The 18,914-nt window shown below is 38.9% G+C and overlaps 2 protein-coding genes across 2 annotated transcripts in view; one reads left to right on the top strand and one right to left on the bottom strand.

Moving 5' to 3' along the window:
• Positions 1-958: 958 nt before the first annotated feature.
• dexi (Dexi homolog (mouse)) lies at positions 959-4,505 on the bottom strand. Its single transcript, XM_083930971.1, has 3 exons — positions 4,377-4,505; positions 3,561-4,085; positions 959-3,293 (listed from the first exon to the last, which is right to left on the bottom strand). Exon 2 carries the CDS (start codon positions 3,963-3,965, stop codon positions 3,696-3,698), a length of 270 nt encoding a protein of 89 aa, XP_083787097.1. The 5' UTR covers positions 3,966-4,085; positions 4,377-4,505; the 3' UTR covers positions 959-3,293; positions 3,561-3,695.
• Positions 4,506-4,809: 304 nt separating this feature from the next.
• clec16a (C-type lectin domain containing 16A) overlaps positions 4,810-18,914 on the top strand; it is a 44,823-nt gene continuing 30,718 nt past the window's right edge. Inside the window, exons 1-9 of the mRNA XM_083930972.1 lie at positions 4,810-4,961; positions 5,937-6,065; positions 7,850-7,983; positions 8,549-8,697; positions 10,725-10,830; positions 16,339-16,462; positions 16,885-17,059; positions 17,448-17,498; positions 18,131-18,247. Coding sequence (XP_083787098.1) covers positions 4,888-4,961; positions 5,937-6,065; positions 7,850-7,983; positions 8,549-8,697; positions 10,725-10,830; positions 16,339-16,462; positions 16,885-17,059; positions 17,448-17,498; positions 18,131-18,247 — 1,059 coding nt within the window. The 5' untranslated portion in view covers positions 4,810-4,887. The remainder of the gene's footprint in view (positions 4,962-5,936; positions 6,066-7,849; positions 7,984-8,548; positions 8,698-10,724; positions 10,831-16,338; positions 16,463-16,884; positions 17,060-17,447; positions 17,499-18,130; positions 18,248-18,914) is intronic.

Below are 18,914 nucleotides of genomic sequence, written 5' to 3'. Positions count from 1 at the left end.
TGATCGGGTGCATTCTTTTATTTCCCCTTTTTCACTAAGCATTTGACATGTTTACCAAATTCAGTGGTTTATTGACAACTTGTTTTAGCTTCCTTACCAACAGGTTTCTGTTCTCTATTTTAATGAAAGCTGACCTTTACAGTGATATGGTGTCTGATACATTGCATACGTGATCATATTACCTCACATTAAGCCATTTTTTCATTATTATTCTTTTCCAAAATGTGACTGACTGTGGTGAGGGCAGACTTTCCCCAATTCTGATATCATGGTAAAATAAATGTCAAGTGATTTTCCTTACGATGACCTCTGATATCTTCACATTTATATTACGCTCACAGCTGTACGGATGGACAGTGCAGTGCGAGCTCTGAAAATGCTTTTTTTCTAACCTATCATGCAAGTTCCCCGACATCATGAAGTGGACTACTAAATCACTACTGCCAACTGTTTAAAGTAAAATGAAACAAAAATAAATATATGATCACTTCAGAGCACAAATATCAAAGAATCACAGGTATCTCCCACAAGTTTAGACATTTGGACCTGGTTCCACAAGACCTCGGAGGAGGTTGTGGAATTTAGCAATATTACAACTTTTTTCCTACCTGTTCTTAAGTCATACACACTGATTCTAAATAAATCTCAAGACCAGCGAACTGCTGATCTGTTGAGGTTTTCCATTATCAAGCACCAGCCGCATCACAGCATTCCACCGAGTTCCTATTGTTGCCTTGTGCACTGATGCTCCCTTGTGGACAAAATGTAAAATGGCACACGGAAACAAGTAAACAGTCTGAGATCAACATGTCCACTTTAAAAGAACAACTTTTCTTTCTACTGCAAGATAATCAATGAAGACACAAGAGGCAAAACAAGCTGGCATTCGTTCAATTTATTAAATACAAATTTGGAAAATAAAACTCTGTAAAGATCCATAGCTTATGGTAGCATGTGTATGTCTGCAAATAAGCAGATGTGGAGGGATGATACAAGCACTGGGTAAAGGCTGTATGTTGATGATCCGTTACAGTCCTTGTGAAGTCTCATGGGTTTTTACTACACTAAGTTGTTGTGAGCAGAGATGATCAGAACCTGATGAGCACAGTGTGGTATCATGTCTGGGAAATGGCACAAACTTGTATACTTGCAACTAACACCAGTGATTTAAAAACAGTTTTCATACAAAAGTAGGATCCTCCCCATCCTACAGCTTCACTCGCAATAGAATATGGGGTGGGGGATATTTGAATTACCCAACTCATCTTATTGATCAATCTGTTAATGCCCTCCAGCAAGATGTGGTATGATTCATTGTTCATCTAAACCCTTTTCTTGTATTTATTCTATGATTTTTTGTTATCAATTTCCATAAAAACACATTTTACAATAGCTAATGAATAGCAGGATCCTGAGCTTTAGTGTCACGTGATCTAAATGCTGTTTTAGATGATTTCTTTATCCTGACAAAAAGACACTGATTTATGCAAATCTAAACATTGTAAATGTCACCGCAAAATATTGCTTACAGGCAGCCTCAATTCAAAAAGAAGAAAGATCTTGGTTCTCAGCCATCGTTGATCAATACTGGTGGAACTCTGGAAAACAGTGTTGCACGGCATAATAAATCTTATAGTTTGTCCTAAACTGCGCCGTCACAAATGTTTTTGACACAATTCGTTTTTTAACATCCCATTTCTTGTGTTTCAGCATGGCTTTTCCTTCTATGCTCTTTAAACAATGTGGCTGTGGACAATTATCTGGTTACATTAAGTGTCCCACTTGAGCTGAGAAGGCTGAAATGGGTAAGTGTTGGTGAAAACACACACCATCTTGGTGAAAGGTTTTCTAGCACAATCAAAACACAGTCAGGCAACGGAATTCTGGACTTAAGCTTGTACAAAATATTGTGTGTGCAAATATTTTGAAGTGGTTTTTGCCTCTACAGCTTCAGTTATTTGGTGGACATCCACAACACTGCAATGATTATTATGCACAATTTTCATATTTTAGACAGGTGCTGTATGCTCTGAACAATTCTGGTTCCTCTGTATTGCCTTTCAAAAATCAATGTTTCGTTAATTAGCTAGGCTATAAGTGCTCTTTGCAGACCTACAGTATATATACAGTACATTCAAGGCTTACAAATACCTGGTATTGAATTGCCTCATTGCTTAAATCCACTTTATTATTGCTGCCTAGAATATACATTTTATTAAATGAATTCTAAATTCATACCAACCTGAACAGAAGAAAGTGCGATAAAACAGAATTTTGACAACTAAACCATTTTTTCTCTAAACACAACCGATTCTTTTCTGAGTCCAACACACATTTGTAACATTAACAAACAAATATGAATGCAACACATAGAGGATGGAAAAAGTTGAATATCTGAAGCACTTCTTCTGATAATCCCTTACATGAGGTTTCAACCTTTGACACATTTAGCTAGCCGTGATCACAGCTGTCATAACTATTGTTGTTAACTTTTAAGTGGAAAAATGATGTCTATGATCCCCATTACTAAGACATACTATATCAAAGAAATAGCTCTCTCTAGATACGTTAACACTTTCTGCATTACAGTGATGAGTGTAACAAGTGTGGTGCGATTTATAGGAGAGCATGAAGAAAAAAAAAATCAGGGCTCTCCTATATCCTACAGTTTCACAGCCTGTGTCCAGTGTCAGTGCCTCGCCACTGCACCCAGAGTTCCGAACTCTGCTCCTGAGTGTGTACATCCCTGAAGCAGACATACTGTACAGATGACCCCAAAAGACGTATTTTAAATGACGCTTCTAGGATGTGTAAGCCTGCAAAGTAGCAATGCGTTCTGAAAATTTTAAAGGACAACAGGTTGAGTGTTTAGGTATGCAACAGGCCTACAGTGGACATTGTTTTCTTGCTCTTTGCCAGTTCTTCTGAGACAACACTGTGACTGAAGTAGCAAGTTTCAATTCCCTTCCTTCAGCGGTCAGCCACCAGATCTTGTACAACCTGGGTGGTCGATAATTCTTTAAATGCCAGTCACATCATGCTCCACATCTCTGGTAACAGTCATTTCTCTGTCTTGGTCCTAATAAAGCATATGATGCTTCCTTTTTATCTTTCATTGTGTCCAATGTGAAGGACACAGGTGCCAGTGCTAACCCCATGGTGTCGGACAGGAGTCAATTGCTATTAGAACAGCAACAGACTGACCAACAGCTGATCCATGGGACATTAGCTGACCATGGGGCCGCTGGTGCTGAATCTCATCCTCAGGCTACCTTCTTTTGGGCCAAGACAACCTAAAGATGTGACATTAAAAAAAGTGTTAATATCTTACCCAAAACATTTTGTATAGCTTATAGTTTGACGGTGTGGGTTAAAATTGTGTTTAAAATCTAAAAAACACCTGTTTGTAACAGTTGCTCTTTTAAAACACATGTAAAACCCATTGCATGTTTGTCCTGTGAGGCAACTACAGCGTTGAGTAGTAACCAACGTTAGATTCTTATTCTGACCATAAAACTGAAAAAAAAGACCTAAAAACACGTCCTGTGTGCTCTGCTTACTTTTTCACTGATTTGGCTGCAGGAGAAAAAGGCAGCCACAGCATCACTGACCAGGGAGAGTTCACGTTGAACGACCTCTGCATCATCATCACCATCACCACTTCAATTTCGTTTTCTTCCTCAAGGGCCGCTTTGTCACTCAAGATACCCCTCAAACACATCAAAATCTGTGTCCGTGTCATAAGGGACAGAGGCCGGGTCGGACAGCACCCCGAGGTCCACCAGCGCCTGGTCCATGTCCTCAGGCAGAAATACTATCCCCACATTCAGGACGATGTACTCCATCAGAAAGGCATAATAGAGGATCAGCACGTTCACAAAGAACAGGCCCAGATAAAACATATATGGGAGTTCGTCCAACAGCGATTCTACCGAATCTAGCTGGGCATAAATTGGATGTGTCATAGAAAAGAAAGCGAGCCACGGTTTGGGTTCTTGCGGGGCCAGGATGTGGCGGACTGGATTTGTTGGTGTCAACGCTAGAAATCTCTCTGGGCTCGGGCATCCATTTCGGCTCGTCCCGACCTGCAAACAGTGATTGAGAGGCAGCTTTTAAAAGTTATCTCATCTGTACGGTCCAGGAGAAAACGACAGCAACACAGGTAGCCGTAAGGGCGTACCGTTCATAGCTAATAATAACCGGCGGACAGTATCATAATAGCCCGTTAGCTAGCTTAACGCATTCTTGACATTGGTTCTTTGGGTTTGCGGAATCCACGCCATGCCAGCTGGCTAAGGCTAAAAACAGTACCATGCAATGCTAATGACAACAAACGCGAACATTTCTACAAGCAAATTTATCTAGGGTTTTCTTACATCCGTGCCGGGGAATACAAAATATTCCCAAATACACGTTTCTGTCGATGTTTTTAACAGCTTAACGTCTCTTCTAACATTTTAGCCAACTGCATCAAAACAGTCCAGACCACAACGCGACACCCGAAGCCTCGGCAGCTGATTGGCCCGCCGTTTGGCAGGCTCTGCTGTGATTGGTCTTTGAGGTGTCGGTCAGATTAACAGCCCCTCGCGAGGATGTGTCGCATGCTTAAATCGTCACTGCTAACACAGGAAGTGAATGTTGGAGTTTTCCTCCACTAGCCCCGGTATACTGTTGAGGTCTATCGTAGGTAGAAAACTACAACTCCCTGAGAAACCACCTACCAACCTGTTACGTAACGACCCCTCAGCGCTGATGTCGCCGCCTATCACCTTCTGTTTGCTAAGTAGCTATCTGAACGGGCAAGTGGGTGTAATGGATAGATGCGGACACTAACGTTAGCAAAAATAACGCGCCTGTCAAAACATCACGTTTCTTAAAACCACAACCATGTTTGGCCGGTCACGGAGCTGGGTTGGAGGACAGGGGAAGACGAAAAACATCCATTCTTTGGACCATTTGAAGTGAGTAGCTAGCATTAGATGTGCTAACGTTAGCCTCTATGATAGCCAGTTGAGAACGTTATCATTAGCTTAGTTAACTGCTAAAATAACAGTTAACGTTTGTCAACTAACTGTAACTGTCTAGTCAGCTAATACAATATATGGTTGGTGTGTTGCTTCCGTTCTGCTCGGTATGTTAGATAGACGTGTGGTAACGTTAGCTTTAGTGTGTAAATGTGTTAAAAAGTGTTACACATGTCATTACTAATTTAATGGTTTTGGACAAAAAAGTCAGTATCAAAAATTAAGAAACAGTAAGATGAACATCTAAGTAACAAGGCCCTGCACAGGTGTTATCAGCTCTCTGTTGCAGTATTGTACTGGCATCAGCCCACACTGAACTTAGCTCAGTCTAGATTCTAGACAGCGGGGACACTGGCGCTCCTGTTTGTATACTACAGGTGAAGGTTGCTGACCTTCATATGAATTGTACTACAAATGTATTGCTATATTTTTGTATACATTACTCAGCTTTTTACTAATTTATGGACCTTCCATTGTGTCCTGAATAATTGTACTATTATTATTATTATTATTATGTCTGTTTAGATTATTATTATTATTATTATTATTATTATTATTATTAGCTAAACCTCCACTCAGGTCAAAGTTATGTTGGAAATTAGTGCCTGCACCACCAAAGTCTTAAATTGTTGTCCCACCACAACAGGGTCAACAAATCAACGAAAGAGTGAGGGAGATAATCATGCTGTCTGAAGTTACACCCATTACACTATTTTGAGATTATCAATTGACTCTTAAATTAGAGGCTACCTTTTGTGATTTCATAAAAACGTTATATATTCTGATCTGTGTAGCAGCTTCCATCGCACTGTACTGTTAAATCTAAAGATATATTTGTGCTATTTTTACTCACTGAACTGTGTTTTTACCACTTTCTAAGACATCCTCCCTTCATTCATGTGTCTTCATCAGGTATATGTACCATGTCCTGACCAAAAACACCACAGTGACAGATCACAACCGAAATCTTCTAGTGGAGACCATCCGCTCCATCACAGAGATCCTCATCTGGGGTGATCAGAATGACAGCTCTGTATTTGAGTAAGTACCAATCCATGTCTTTATGCTAAATCTCTCACCTTTAGCTACAAACAGGCTGGTTTTGTATTCACTTGTATTTGAATCTTTATTCATAAAGGCTATTTTTGCTCATTCATACTCTAGTAACCTCACATTTGTACATTTGAACTGGCAAGCTTGGACTTGGAAACATTTTTCTCTAATTACCTATCCCATCCCCACCTTCTTCCTGTACAAGAACATTTCTAACAACGTATCCGCCATTCTGCTCTGCTCTCCGACTGAATAATTCAAAACTAAGTAAAACTTTGTTGGTAGATCAAAAAGGTTCCTGATTTCCTTCCTGTTATTCTGGCCCTGCACAAATTAGTAACATTTTGACTTGAGAAAACTTGAACATACTTTATTTTATTTTTTTTTAATTCTTGAGAAGTACGTTTGTATTTTGTATACCCTCTGCAGGTAAGCTCCCCTAAACCACTGAAGCATTGCAGTTGTTTCTGGAGAATCAATCTCATGAAACCATTATGTTTTGTTTTAATCATAAGAATTTATTGCTGCATGTCATCACTTCTGTTCATCCATGTTGCCACCTCTGGCTTTATTGTATGAAACAGGAAATGGCCTTGGGGAGCAGAAAAGCCACAGAGGATGTTGAAAGAGTACTTTGTGTGATCAGGAAACCCTTACAATAAACATGGACACAAACAGTCACTTGTAATTTTCTGGAGTGGGAGAGTAGCTGTTCTATATTCTGAGATGCAGTCTTACTGAAATGTTTTGATAACGATCTTCCATCCATCAATCTTCAACCGCTTGCCCTATCGGGGTCGCTGGAGCCGATCCCAGCTGACATCAGGAGTAAGGCGGGGTACACCGTGACGCCAGTCTATCGCAGGGCACTTAGAGACAAACAACCATTCACACTGACATTCACACCTACGGACAATTTAATATCATCAATTAACCTAACACATGCATGTCTTTGGGCTGTGGGAGGAAGCCGGAGAACCCGGAGAAACTCCACACAGATGGGCAAAACAAATCATGAAATATCTGTGGTGCAAAATACTGGAGTGCTCTTGTCTACCTAAATTCACTGTGGGGTAGCTTGAGTTAGCCAGTTTGAGAGTAAGTTTGGGCGGCCTTGGCTGAGGAGGTGGGTCGTCCACTAATTTTATGATTGATGGTTCCATTCCGGGCTCCTCCAGCCTGCATGTCGAAGTGTCCTTTGGCAAGACACTGAACCCCAAGCTGACAAATGCTGTGCCAACAGTGTGGGAATATGCATCTGGATGGTAAGATTACAGTAGATCCTGATGAGCAGATGGCTCCTTGCATTGCAGCCTCTGTCATCACTGAATGAATATGTGTGAAAGGCTGAATGTGGCTAGTAGTGTAAAAGAGCCTTGAGTGGTTGTAAGACTCGAAAGACTCTCTATTCAAGTCCATTTACAATTATCACTCCAGTAGCTTGGAGTGATAAATTACAAGTGTGCCTATATAATATTGACATAGTAGAGTACAAAATATGTTTGAATGTGTTCCTGTCTTTTTTGCTTTTATTAGAATGTGACAGTATTGATATGACAAGAAACATGGGGCAAGAGGGGGGTATGAATGCAAGGTCCATACTGTAAACTATTCATGGATGTTGTAGGTATACGGTTTGGGTCTAAACCACTCATCGACCAAGACGCTGCAAAAGAGAAACCGTTACTTTCTTTTTGATAATTATATTTCAAGATCAAATCATTGTGAAAAAACTCCTTTATGTGTCTGTGTGTACTGTCCTGTGTGTTTAGCTTCTTTCTGGAGAAGAACATGTTCGCCTTCTTCCTGAACATCCTGCGACAGAAATCAGGACGCTATGTGTGCGTCCAACTCCTCCAGACCCTCAACATACTGTTTGAGAACATCAGCCATGAGACCTCCCTATGTAAGTATTTGAATCAACACTGGTTGAAAAATAGAAATAAGTGTATGATGCATTGCTATTAATTAGCCCCATAACATGCATACATTTCTTTGAATGTTTTTTTTTAATAACTTTTTGGTTAATTTGTGTGGTGACTCATGTAATTTGTTTGGTGACTCATGTTATGTTTGAAGCTGTGGTGGTGTTGTGAAGACTTCATGATATAATGCTCTAGCTTTTTATAGAAGTAGATGATATATGTAATTTATACAGTGGGCTCTTCTCTTGTATAAAGTTAGCGAGTAGGGATTTGCACGAGTAGTTAATTCAAGATCGAGGGATCTCCAGTTTCTCCACAAAGAATGATGTTAAAGCACCACTTGTGTTCACCAGATATATGCTCTTATATACCAGTATTTGCTCTTATATATGCTATATAAGTGTCTTGGAGATAAGTCATTCAGCGTAAAAAACTATTAATCGCCTTAAGAAATCCTAGTGAGGGGGTGCAGCCCTAGTTGTAGTATCGTCCCATTACAGTATTCCAGCCTCTTAGTTGACCTGATCAAGTCTCTTCTGTTCTCAGATTACCTCTTGTCCAACAACCACGTGAACTCCATCATCGTCCACAAGTTTGATTTCTCAGACGAGGAGATCATGGCTTACTATATCTCCTTCCTTAAGACCCTGTCTCTCAAACTCAACAACCACACTGTGCACTTCTTCTACAATGAGGTGAGGCCATAGACGGATGGGGGGGCTGTAAGAAAAGAAAAGACATACAGGATCTTATTTTCAAAGGCAACAACTTTTATGTTGCATGCTCAATCACAAAGAGGAAGGAAGAGATGAAAGAGATTAGAGGCCTAGAAAGAAGATGGTGAGTGATGGAACAGATTAGTAAAACCAGCTAGGCAGACTGAGAGAGAAAAATGACAGTCTGTTGCTTAAATTCTGCAACTTTACTGCTCATGATATTTAGAGTTGTACAAAAAAATCACTTATTGTAAACGGAGTTGACCTGTGTTGTACTTATCATGATTCTTCATTCAGTCCTTCAGCACACTTCCCCTCTCAAAACATCAACTTCCTGTGTAGATAGGTTGATTAAGCTGATCTTGTCTACAAGGTATCTTTCTCTTTACCAGCTGAAACATCAGTGTCAACGTTACCTTCAATGTTTCATTTATTATAGTAATTACATGACACAGATTTCAGATCACGTTTCTCTGAATTGGAGTTTTGAACTGTTATTATTCCTTATTTTAAAACCATTCACAGATTATAATTAGTCAGGCATGTTGCTGTGTGTATCTTTGTGTGTGGTAATAGACGGTAACACCAAAGAAAACTGACCTGAATAATCTCTGATGACATCGTCGTTACCCTTCAATGTTTCAGCAGTATCTGTAGCCCTCCATTGGCCCGTGTGTGCTGGGGAAAGTTATTGGTGTACTGTTGATGGTAGTTTGGTCCCTGAAGCCAAAACCAGACCCAATGTGTAGATCTGAGAGTGGTATGTGGTTCATAAACGTAAAACTTGTTTTATTTTTTTCAGATTAATTTGACTTTACTTTATTTATCAAAACCTGCCTTTTTTGAATGCAAAGACATTTCTCATCCCTGGATGTAGAGTTTTATGTAACTTGGCTGGTATTTGGTCAGTCTGAAGGCAAATTATATAGAGTATAATATAACTTGAATGCAACCCTTTCCCCTCTGTAATTTACAATAGTCATGCTTATAAATAATCTCTCATTAAATGTATTGTATCAATTTATAAATTTACAATTTACTGATACAGTTTGTTCTCCTCCAGAGGGCACTATAGAGGATTACGTTGGCCACTTCTGTTTCTGTCAGAGCTACACAGTTACATGTTTAAGAGTAGAGGACACACTCTTGGTTTGGGTTTGGTGTCAGGGTCAAGTTTCTTCATTTGCTGTGACATGTTTGTTTCTGGCTTTCAACTATGATTGGCTGGAGGTTGCAGTGTGTGAGGAATGGTTGGGTTGAGGATCAGGCACTGGCACAGAGAGATGACTGTACGATGCAGAGCAGCCCATTTGTCAAACACAATATATTAAGTGCAGCATGCTGGTATATTAATACATGTGGCGTTACCAGTATAAAGTTAGATTGTTGGGAGTCAAAAGTCCCTTTAGTTCAGCTTGGTCTTTTTGTCTTAGTCATGTTTCAGGATGGGCCAAAAACAAAAGCTTACAATGTGTTCTTTTGCTTGTTGCTTCTCTTTTAATATGAATTGCAACCTTTACAAGTCAGAGACAAAATTGGCTCGCTAGTCCATCCAATATTGCATCCCTATTGACTGGATTTTTAGAGTCATGACACATTCATCTTGGATTCTATAGAATTTGAGTTGGTCCACAAGCTAACTCATTGGTTAGTTGTTTTTTGAAGGAGACATTCCCCTTCTTTAGTGCCATGCTGTCTTGCAGTAATTGTGTAACACAGCAAAATAACATTGACTTTTGTGTATTTGCCCAGTCTGTATTTCTGTAAAAGAAAAAAAAAAAAACCAATGCCCAGACTTGCACTTGTTGTCAGTTACTTAGGGAACCAAATACTACTTTTTCACTCTCATTAAGACCTTTCTTATGAAAATTTAATACTGGCCAGAATTTCCATCTCCTCTAGCTGCTTTCTCTCTCTCTCGCTGTGTGGTCATTTGTGGCCTGAGCATGGTGGTGCAATTCCCGTGCCTTGCTCACCAGCGCCCCCTCTCTGTCTCCCACACACAGCACACTAATGACTTTGCCCTGTACACCGAGGCCATTAAGTTTTTCAACCACCCTGAAAGCATGGTCCGCATCGCAGTCAGGACCATCACACTCAACGTCTACAAAGGTGAGTGCCGGGAACACGCATGCGCACATGCTAACCATACACACACGTGTATACACAAACACACACAAGATGCTGGGACTGCCTATCGCCTTTCTTTGTACTCCTGCCTTCTTCTTGCTGCTGCTTCTGGTGCATGAGCATGACTAACAGGTAACACTGCGACAAACACACCGATTGAATTTTGATTGTACCCACAACTGAAATCGTTCATGTAGATATCTTCGTTATTCACACCAACCTGATACTTGTCAAATAATTTCTAATATCTCAGGTGTACAGCTAGACCTAATATGAGTGTATATTATTACAATGCCATCTGCCATTAGACCGTGTGTTTTCTAATGATATCCCAGACAGCAGGTCTACCACACAGACTGGAGAATCAGTGAATATTTCTCAGAACATGACTGATTAAATCTGCTAACCTCTAACACAATGTGTGTATATATATATATATATATATATATATATATATATATATATACATATGTACTGTATATACAGCAATATGTGGCTGTAACCCTTAAAACCCTGCAGTCAGTCAGCAGCTGTGTGGATGTTTTTGTTTTTCAAACATGACACTTTGAGGAATGATTGGTTACTATGAGGTCAGAGTTTTATTCCCCTTATTCGACGCATTTGTCATTATCTCCGTAGAATCCACTGTGCTACTTTTACCCTTTTGTTTCTAATGCAACAAGCTAATTGTGATTTTTTAAAATTATTATTACATTTTTTTATTTAACCAGATAGATAACCCATTGAGATCAGGATCTCTTTCACAAGGGTGACCTGGCCAATTCCGCTCTTTGCATAGCATGCAAGAAGAAAAATCAGCCAGGATCAAATATCCATGAATAATTACATACTTTTACATTTGTGTAGAAAATAACTGGATGTTAATACTGTAAGTACAATACATCTTTACGCATGATTTATATGTTTTCTTTTTAGTTACCCACAAAGCACAGCTCTACTCCTCCTAAATCACTGTCACGGTTTACATTTATACTTATATATATATATATATATATATATATATATATATATATATATATATATATATATATATATATATATATATATATATATATATATATATTTACATATTTACTATATGATAATGACACAATAACAAAAATCCTGAAGTTGCCAACTAATGCAGAAAATGACAAGATTAGATTAAAAAAAAAATCATCTGTTAAACATTGTTATAATCCGTCAACACATCAGCCGATCATCAGAAAACAAACTGGTTGGTTTATGGTTTTTGAACCCGTGTCCTAGAGACTTTGCCTAACTTGTGTGTGTGCAACGTTCAAGGTAGCATTACCACAAGGCTCAGTATCGATACAAGGAACTAACTCTTCGGCAAATCCACTCTACACAGAATGCAGAATCAACATTTAAATCCCTCCACCCAAAAATCTATTAAAGGTTTTTCAAAATCAATGACTGGTAAGAGCAGGAGCAGCACAGAAGTGATGCTGTGAGTCTGTAAACAGGATTTTTTCCAAAGGCTGTGTTGCTTTCTGCACTGTGCTTCATCGGCCTCTGCTTCTTCTTCCTGTCGTCTCGCTGGGACTCTGGGGTTGCTGTCAGTCGGGTGGGGCATTTAGCGGGTTTTACTTTTCTCTACACACCATGCTTCTCTTCACTATACATAACATTTCCTCAAAATACAGTCATTGCAACATATAAAGCCCTGCCCTGCATGTAACACTGTACATTGTACAACTTGGTGTCTTGCATTTACCATAAAGTCTTGATTCTTTAACTCCTTACAACAGTTACTTCATCACAGTTGGCACAATTGACTTTTATCATAGTAGAAATACAAGTCATTTATAAAGTAACCTAGTTGTGAGTGAATGTATCATTGCTGGGCTATGCTGTAGTAAGGAATCTGTCAAAGAGGAAAGCATCAACTCAATGCAGCATCTCTGTTAGTGTTTTCCTGCATTGGAGCATTTCCAGGGGACTACACAGAACATCTGTATCCTAATGATTTTGCTGTAACGCAAAATATTCATTGCATTGTGACTTTATGCAGTCAAAGATGTCATTTTTTGGCAACGTTCAGAACATTTCAAACCCCTTGTTAATATAATGAATTTCCTATATCAAGCAAAGATTAACTTAAATATGGTACTCGCAGTTTCACAGCACTGTAAATGGGTCATAATGTTGCTAATGTTAATGTATAATGTTGAACACGTCACAGTTTGATGCATCCTTCAGATTCCTTGGATCATGTACTGCAACAAATGACAACTTGGAAAAGGATTTTATCTTGCATCAAGGCTAATTAAGATAGTGTGAAGATATTTGAGTCAAGTTAGGGCTGGGCGATCGACAAAATCTTCTATCCTGATATAAGTCATTTTATATATTGATATATCAGGACAAGCGGTTGAAGATGAATGAATGAATGAATGATATATCAATATGTATCTCGATATGGCCTTTTTTCCCATGTAATTCAATAAATAAATTAGCCTATTTGAAACCACATGGTAAAGCCTATTTTTAAATATTCATATTTGAGTTCAATACTTTCAATTTCATTTTGAACTTTAGTTTTGATTGAAACAATTTGCAGCTATACACTGTGTTTATATGCATGTGCACAGATAGTGTGATGGAGAAACAAACAAAACTGATATTCCCTTAAAATACTTCACATCAGATTTCCTGAGAAATTTGAGTTGATAGGTGCTTGTTATTATAATTTTAGATGATGTAATTATATATCTTAATTATATAATTGAATCAAGATACGATACCATTGAAGGATGATAAATTATCATATAGAATTATCGCCCAACCCTAAATCAAATGATGTGGCTTTTGTTTTTCTGGTAGCAACTGCTTGTTTGAGTTTTCTCTTGTTGAAATGTTACACAGTAAAGAGGAATGTGATATCCTGAAAATAAGTTAAAAATGTTTAGGTGATATAAACTCCTTTGCCAGATGTGCCATTGTTTGCAGTTTATTTGTAAAGATACCTGTGGGGTCCTTCCCAACCTCCACCTGTCCACGGCCGCCCCTTTACACGCATTAACCCTGTGTCTGTTTCCCCCTCTCCCTCCTCCTCCTCTTCAACAACCACTCCTACTCTTCCTCTCCTTGTCTCTCTCCCTCCTCCCTCTACGCGCCCCATCTGCCTAACTCCAGTTTCATGTAAGTTGGTTCCATTCATTCAGTCTTTTTTTTTAGGGCTGGGTATCCTAGAAACATGTTTTGTAATTTTCTTTCCTTATGTCGTAAGTTGATCATAGAGTGCATTGATGCAGGCACAATTCTAAAATAAGTCTCATTGTTTTACTAAGTTGGCTGACTTTCATGAGAATATTTGCTGTTGATGTGTAACTTGTTTTATATTGAATAAAATGAAATTTGAAATGTTCACAAAAGATGGTTTGAAATTAGTGATTACTCATTACATGTCAGTGTTTGTTGATACCCAGCCCTATTTTTTCCTAATGGTGTATCTGTTATAAATGTACCACTGTGAATATCCTTGCAATTCTTGTTCTTGTAAATCAATCTGCTTCACCTACATATATGCAGAAGATCCTGCATGTTTTTTTTTTTTTTTTATTGGATTAATTGTTCCACAATTTAATTTCAGCCCCTCATGTTGGTTGTTATTTTGGTGATGGGTTTGACTTTTGGTCACTGTGGTAATTGAGTCAGTATCCCACTCTCACACTGTTTTAATTCTCAGTTCATCCACTAAATGGACAAAGCTGGAATGATACTGTGACTGAGTAGTGGCAGCTTATGCTTTGTCTATTTGTTTTCTGCTATTATGTAATTCAATCATTTGATTTTTCTGCCCATTCATTACTTGTCTCAGATTGACCTGGTATTGTGAAAATAATATGAGCTTTTATGTGCATTTGGACTACTACAAGAGAAAGAGTTACTACACCAGGACTGTTCACATTTCAAGTCAGTTCAGCTGTCATTCACAGACGAGTACCCTCAAGTCTAAACTGTCTGGTTTCCATTAAGTGTCCTGTGAACTGCAGGCTCCTCAGGTGCATGGATATATTTGCCTTTAAGATGAGAGTCTTTATTGTCATCCATGTATATATAGTACAGATGGAGCAACAATCAACACTGGTCCTGGTGCAAAACAAAAGAATGAACATGGGTGCAAATCACAAGATACAAAAACAGGTCAAGATACAAGACAAGGTTTAAACCTATTGTACAATAGCAATTATGTAGTGTAATACCAAGTACAGGTAGTGTTAATACATGTAAACAAATGTAAACAGAGTGCAGTAAAAGCAGTTCCCTGAGGATATTTACGTAATAAATGCTATGTAACACAGGTCAGGTGCTCTGTAGTTTTTCTATTGCTGTACTTGCAGTGTGAATTTGAGATGCATGGATTAGTTTTACCTTCACCTACTGACTTACATTGACTCATTTTCTCAAAAACAAAAAATCTAGTCTGCTGTCAAGTCTGACATCAGGGTGAGGTTGTATATAATACTGTAGACCTTTGCCCAATGTAACACTGACAGACTTGGACAGTAAAAAAAAAGAAAGAAAGAAATTGGTGCAGCAGATATGCTGTTTTATATTCCATATGCTCTTCGTCTTTGTTTAAACCTGGCGCCTACATTAGCCACAATGCAGCTCACAGGTCAGAGATTTGGCAGCAGCTTTGCAGCCTTAAGCCTAAAGCAGAGATGAGGAACAGGCTGCAGATTTCTTTTAAGGTCACTTTTGTCTTTCATTTTCAAACTTGTAGTGTTCACCACCAGTGACTCTGATTCAGGTGACATCACTTGAGGCAATTATCCATGCTTCTTGCAGCTCCGTCTTAAACCACACATACAACTTTTTTACTCATGCAGTAGTGCTCCTTAAGGCCTGTAAACAGACTTTGATGTGCCAAATCGGTGGAGTTCCCCTTTAACCTTTGCACATGAATAATATGAATTACGTTTTGTTAAATATTACACAGTGACTAATCTTTTGACTTTCATCACCACTAATGCTATACAATATAAGTTGGACCATATTTGGCTCGGATCATGCTCTTGTCTAAAGATAACTCCTCTCGGAAAGGCATCAGTGACAAACTTATGAGTCCAGGCTCAGATCACAGGCTTCGATTAAACAGACAGAAAATCAGTTGGAAAAGCTTTTTTTTTTTTCTTTAACCACAGCCCAGTCACACTGTTGTTTCAATGTGACAATGAGCCAGCGTCCCTCTCAATCCCACTCCAGTAGCATTCCCTTTATATTGTATTGGCAATGCACCAGTTCATGTACTTAATTTCACTTCACATGGTTGGTTAATTTTCATAATTATTTTAATACTATTGGTTGTTTTTTTTAAATCATATTTAACTGTCAAAGTTTCGTGATTCTCTGGGATCACAAAGTGTATGTACATATGACCGTGTGTGGGTATTTGATACCTGTTGGTAGCCTCTGTAACAACCCTAACCCAGATGTTGATCCTGACCCTAATCTCTCCAGTGGACAACCAGCACATGCTGCACTACATCCGAGATAAGACAGCGGTCCCGTATTTCAGCAACCTGGTCTGGTTTATTGGCAGCCATGTCATCGAACTGGACAAGTGTGTGCAGACAGATGAAGAGTAAGCCATCTAGCTTTTTGTGTTTCTCACTGTAATACTCACTGCGGCTCTAGGGGTCAGGCAAGTCTCTTATTTGTAACTTATCCTGGTGCTCATTAGATGACACTTCCATTCAAGGGAATGTTGTGTTGTTAAAATTGCATTACAATATACTTTAACTGTTTTTTTTTGTTTTTTAAATTCCCTGTTAAACAGCTTTCAGTTTAGAAGATGGTGGCTTTTATTTTCTATGCCACTGTCTTATTGAGAATCTGAATCTGAACATCAGGATGCCATTTGTGTTAGTAATATACAATAAACCATGGATCGCCTAACTTTTTTATGTCTAAAGGTGTTTTTGATTCTTGATGATTTTGCAGTATAGCAACTTCTAACTTATTATTTCTGTCATTGCGTCTCTCTGCGTCTTTGTTGGGTCCCAGACATAAAAACAGAGGGAAGTTGAGTGACCTGGTAGCAGAGCACCTTGACCACCTGCACTACCTGAACGATATCCTCATCATCAACTGTGAATTCCTCAATGACGTTTTGACCGACCACCTCCTCAACCGTCTGTTCCTGCCCCTCTATGTCTACTCTTTGGTTATCCCCGAGACAGTATGTCACCTTCCCCTGCATGTCTAAATGGATTAGGTTGCACTGATGTTAATAGGTTCAAACTACTATTAAAGCTGCCCCCTCCAATCATTTCTAAAATATGTTAACACCCCATTTTTAGCACATGTGTTCTAACACCTATGCACGTGTTTTTTCCATAAGCAAATGTGTTAAATAACATGTTAGAGAAACTGTGTGTGTACAGTGGCAGTTAATGGACAAATAAAAACCTTCCATCAAGGTCACATGAAAAAAAACTATATTTATGTTATTGATTAATCCATTTATTTTTTGGATTATTCATTTGTTTAATCTGTTAAATGTCAGAAAATAGTGAACGTGTAATATGTGTGACATTGATTGGCCTTTATTTGCTCTGTGTCTTTAGTCTGAAGAGCGAAAGATCAACCCTCAGGTGTCCCTCTACCTGCTGTCTCAAGTAAGCAACACACATCAGATGCTACATCACAGTTATCACCAAACTGGTATATTTTAGTTGTGTGGTTGGATGTTAATCTGTGAGTCATTCTGCCTGTTTATCATATAGATTAATAAGTTATCGTCAAAGCATAAATGTTCTACCAGAACTAAGTGTACTCTGGTACACCTTATGGCAATTTATGGTTTGTCCAGACCTACTCATTCAGTGATATTTCTGTAACTAAAAAGATTTTTAGATACATGTGTGTTGTTTTTTTTTTTCCTTTGCGTTACTTTTCCATGTTAGCTAAACCTGTCCAATAAACTCCTGTAGCTTGCTTCAGTTTGACTATGAAATTCAAAAAATGCTGTTCAGACTTTTATTTGACATGCAGTACTATTAAAAGAGCAGTAGTCCTGCTACTTATTGGCGGGCAGACATATCCATGGGTATCTCCGGAATATTTTGTGAGGGTCACCGGCTTGTGCAGAGGTAGACATTTTGCATAGTTCAGAATATGTTTTCTGTTAGGGTTATAAACTTTGCAATGCATTTTTCCACCTATACATACCTTCAGTGAACAGTTCTTTTTTTTTTTAAAGATGTGACTTACTTACCTTTTTAATGGTGTATTTATGTGCGTTTTCCAGGTGTTTCTGATCATCCACTATCAGCCAATGGTCAACGCACTGGCCGAAGTTATTCTCAACGGTGACCTGTCTGTCTTCACCCCACAGACGGATTTACACAGCACACACAAGAACACGGTAATTTACACACATACACACACACACACACACACAAACACATCCATACACACACACATACACACAAACACACACACAGACACACACACACACAGACTGTACATTGACTGGAGACTAGAGTTCCAGAGGTGCATATAGGTGGTTATGAGATCGTGGGGTCATGGTTTTCTCCATGATTCACCCACATCAAGGCAGGTACATAGTAGTTATCTCCATTGTTTTTTCCTCTTGGCATTTTTTTCTTTCTGTCTGCTGTCTTTGTATAGGCTTTCACTGAACATCACTTTATATTTACATTTGTATCTTATTTCCCTTCTCTCTTTGACTTTTTATTTCGTCTCCCCCTTATCTTCCCCTTACCTCTCATTTTCAAATTCTCTCTTCCTTCTATTTTTTCTTCTCCTCCCGTGATTGAGTTTATCACTCACCTACCCCCCTTCCCCAAAACACACACACACACACACGCACACACACACACACACACACACACACACACACACCGCCCCCGATCCCCTTCTTAGATTTTTGACCATCTGTTTTTAAATCCAGGTGGGTGTGCTGAGCTAGTGAGTGTTTCTGAGAACCCTTGTGGTTATTCTCTCTCTCTCTCTCTCTCTCTCTCTCTCTCTCTCTCTCTCTCTCTCTCTCTCTCTCTCTCTCTCTCTCT

Source organism: Echiichthys vipera (genome assembly GCF_963691815.1).
Source record: "Echiichthys vipera genome assembly, chromosome: 17".
In the NCBI taxonomy this organism is placed as follows: Eukaryota; Metazoa; Chordata; class Actinopteri; order Perciformes; family Trachinidae; genus Echiichthys; species Echiichthys vipera.
Note: the sequence above shows the minus strand (reverse complement) of the source record. Positions and strands in the feature narration are given on the sequence as shown.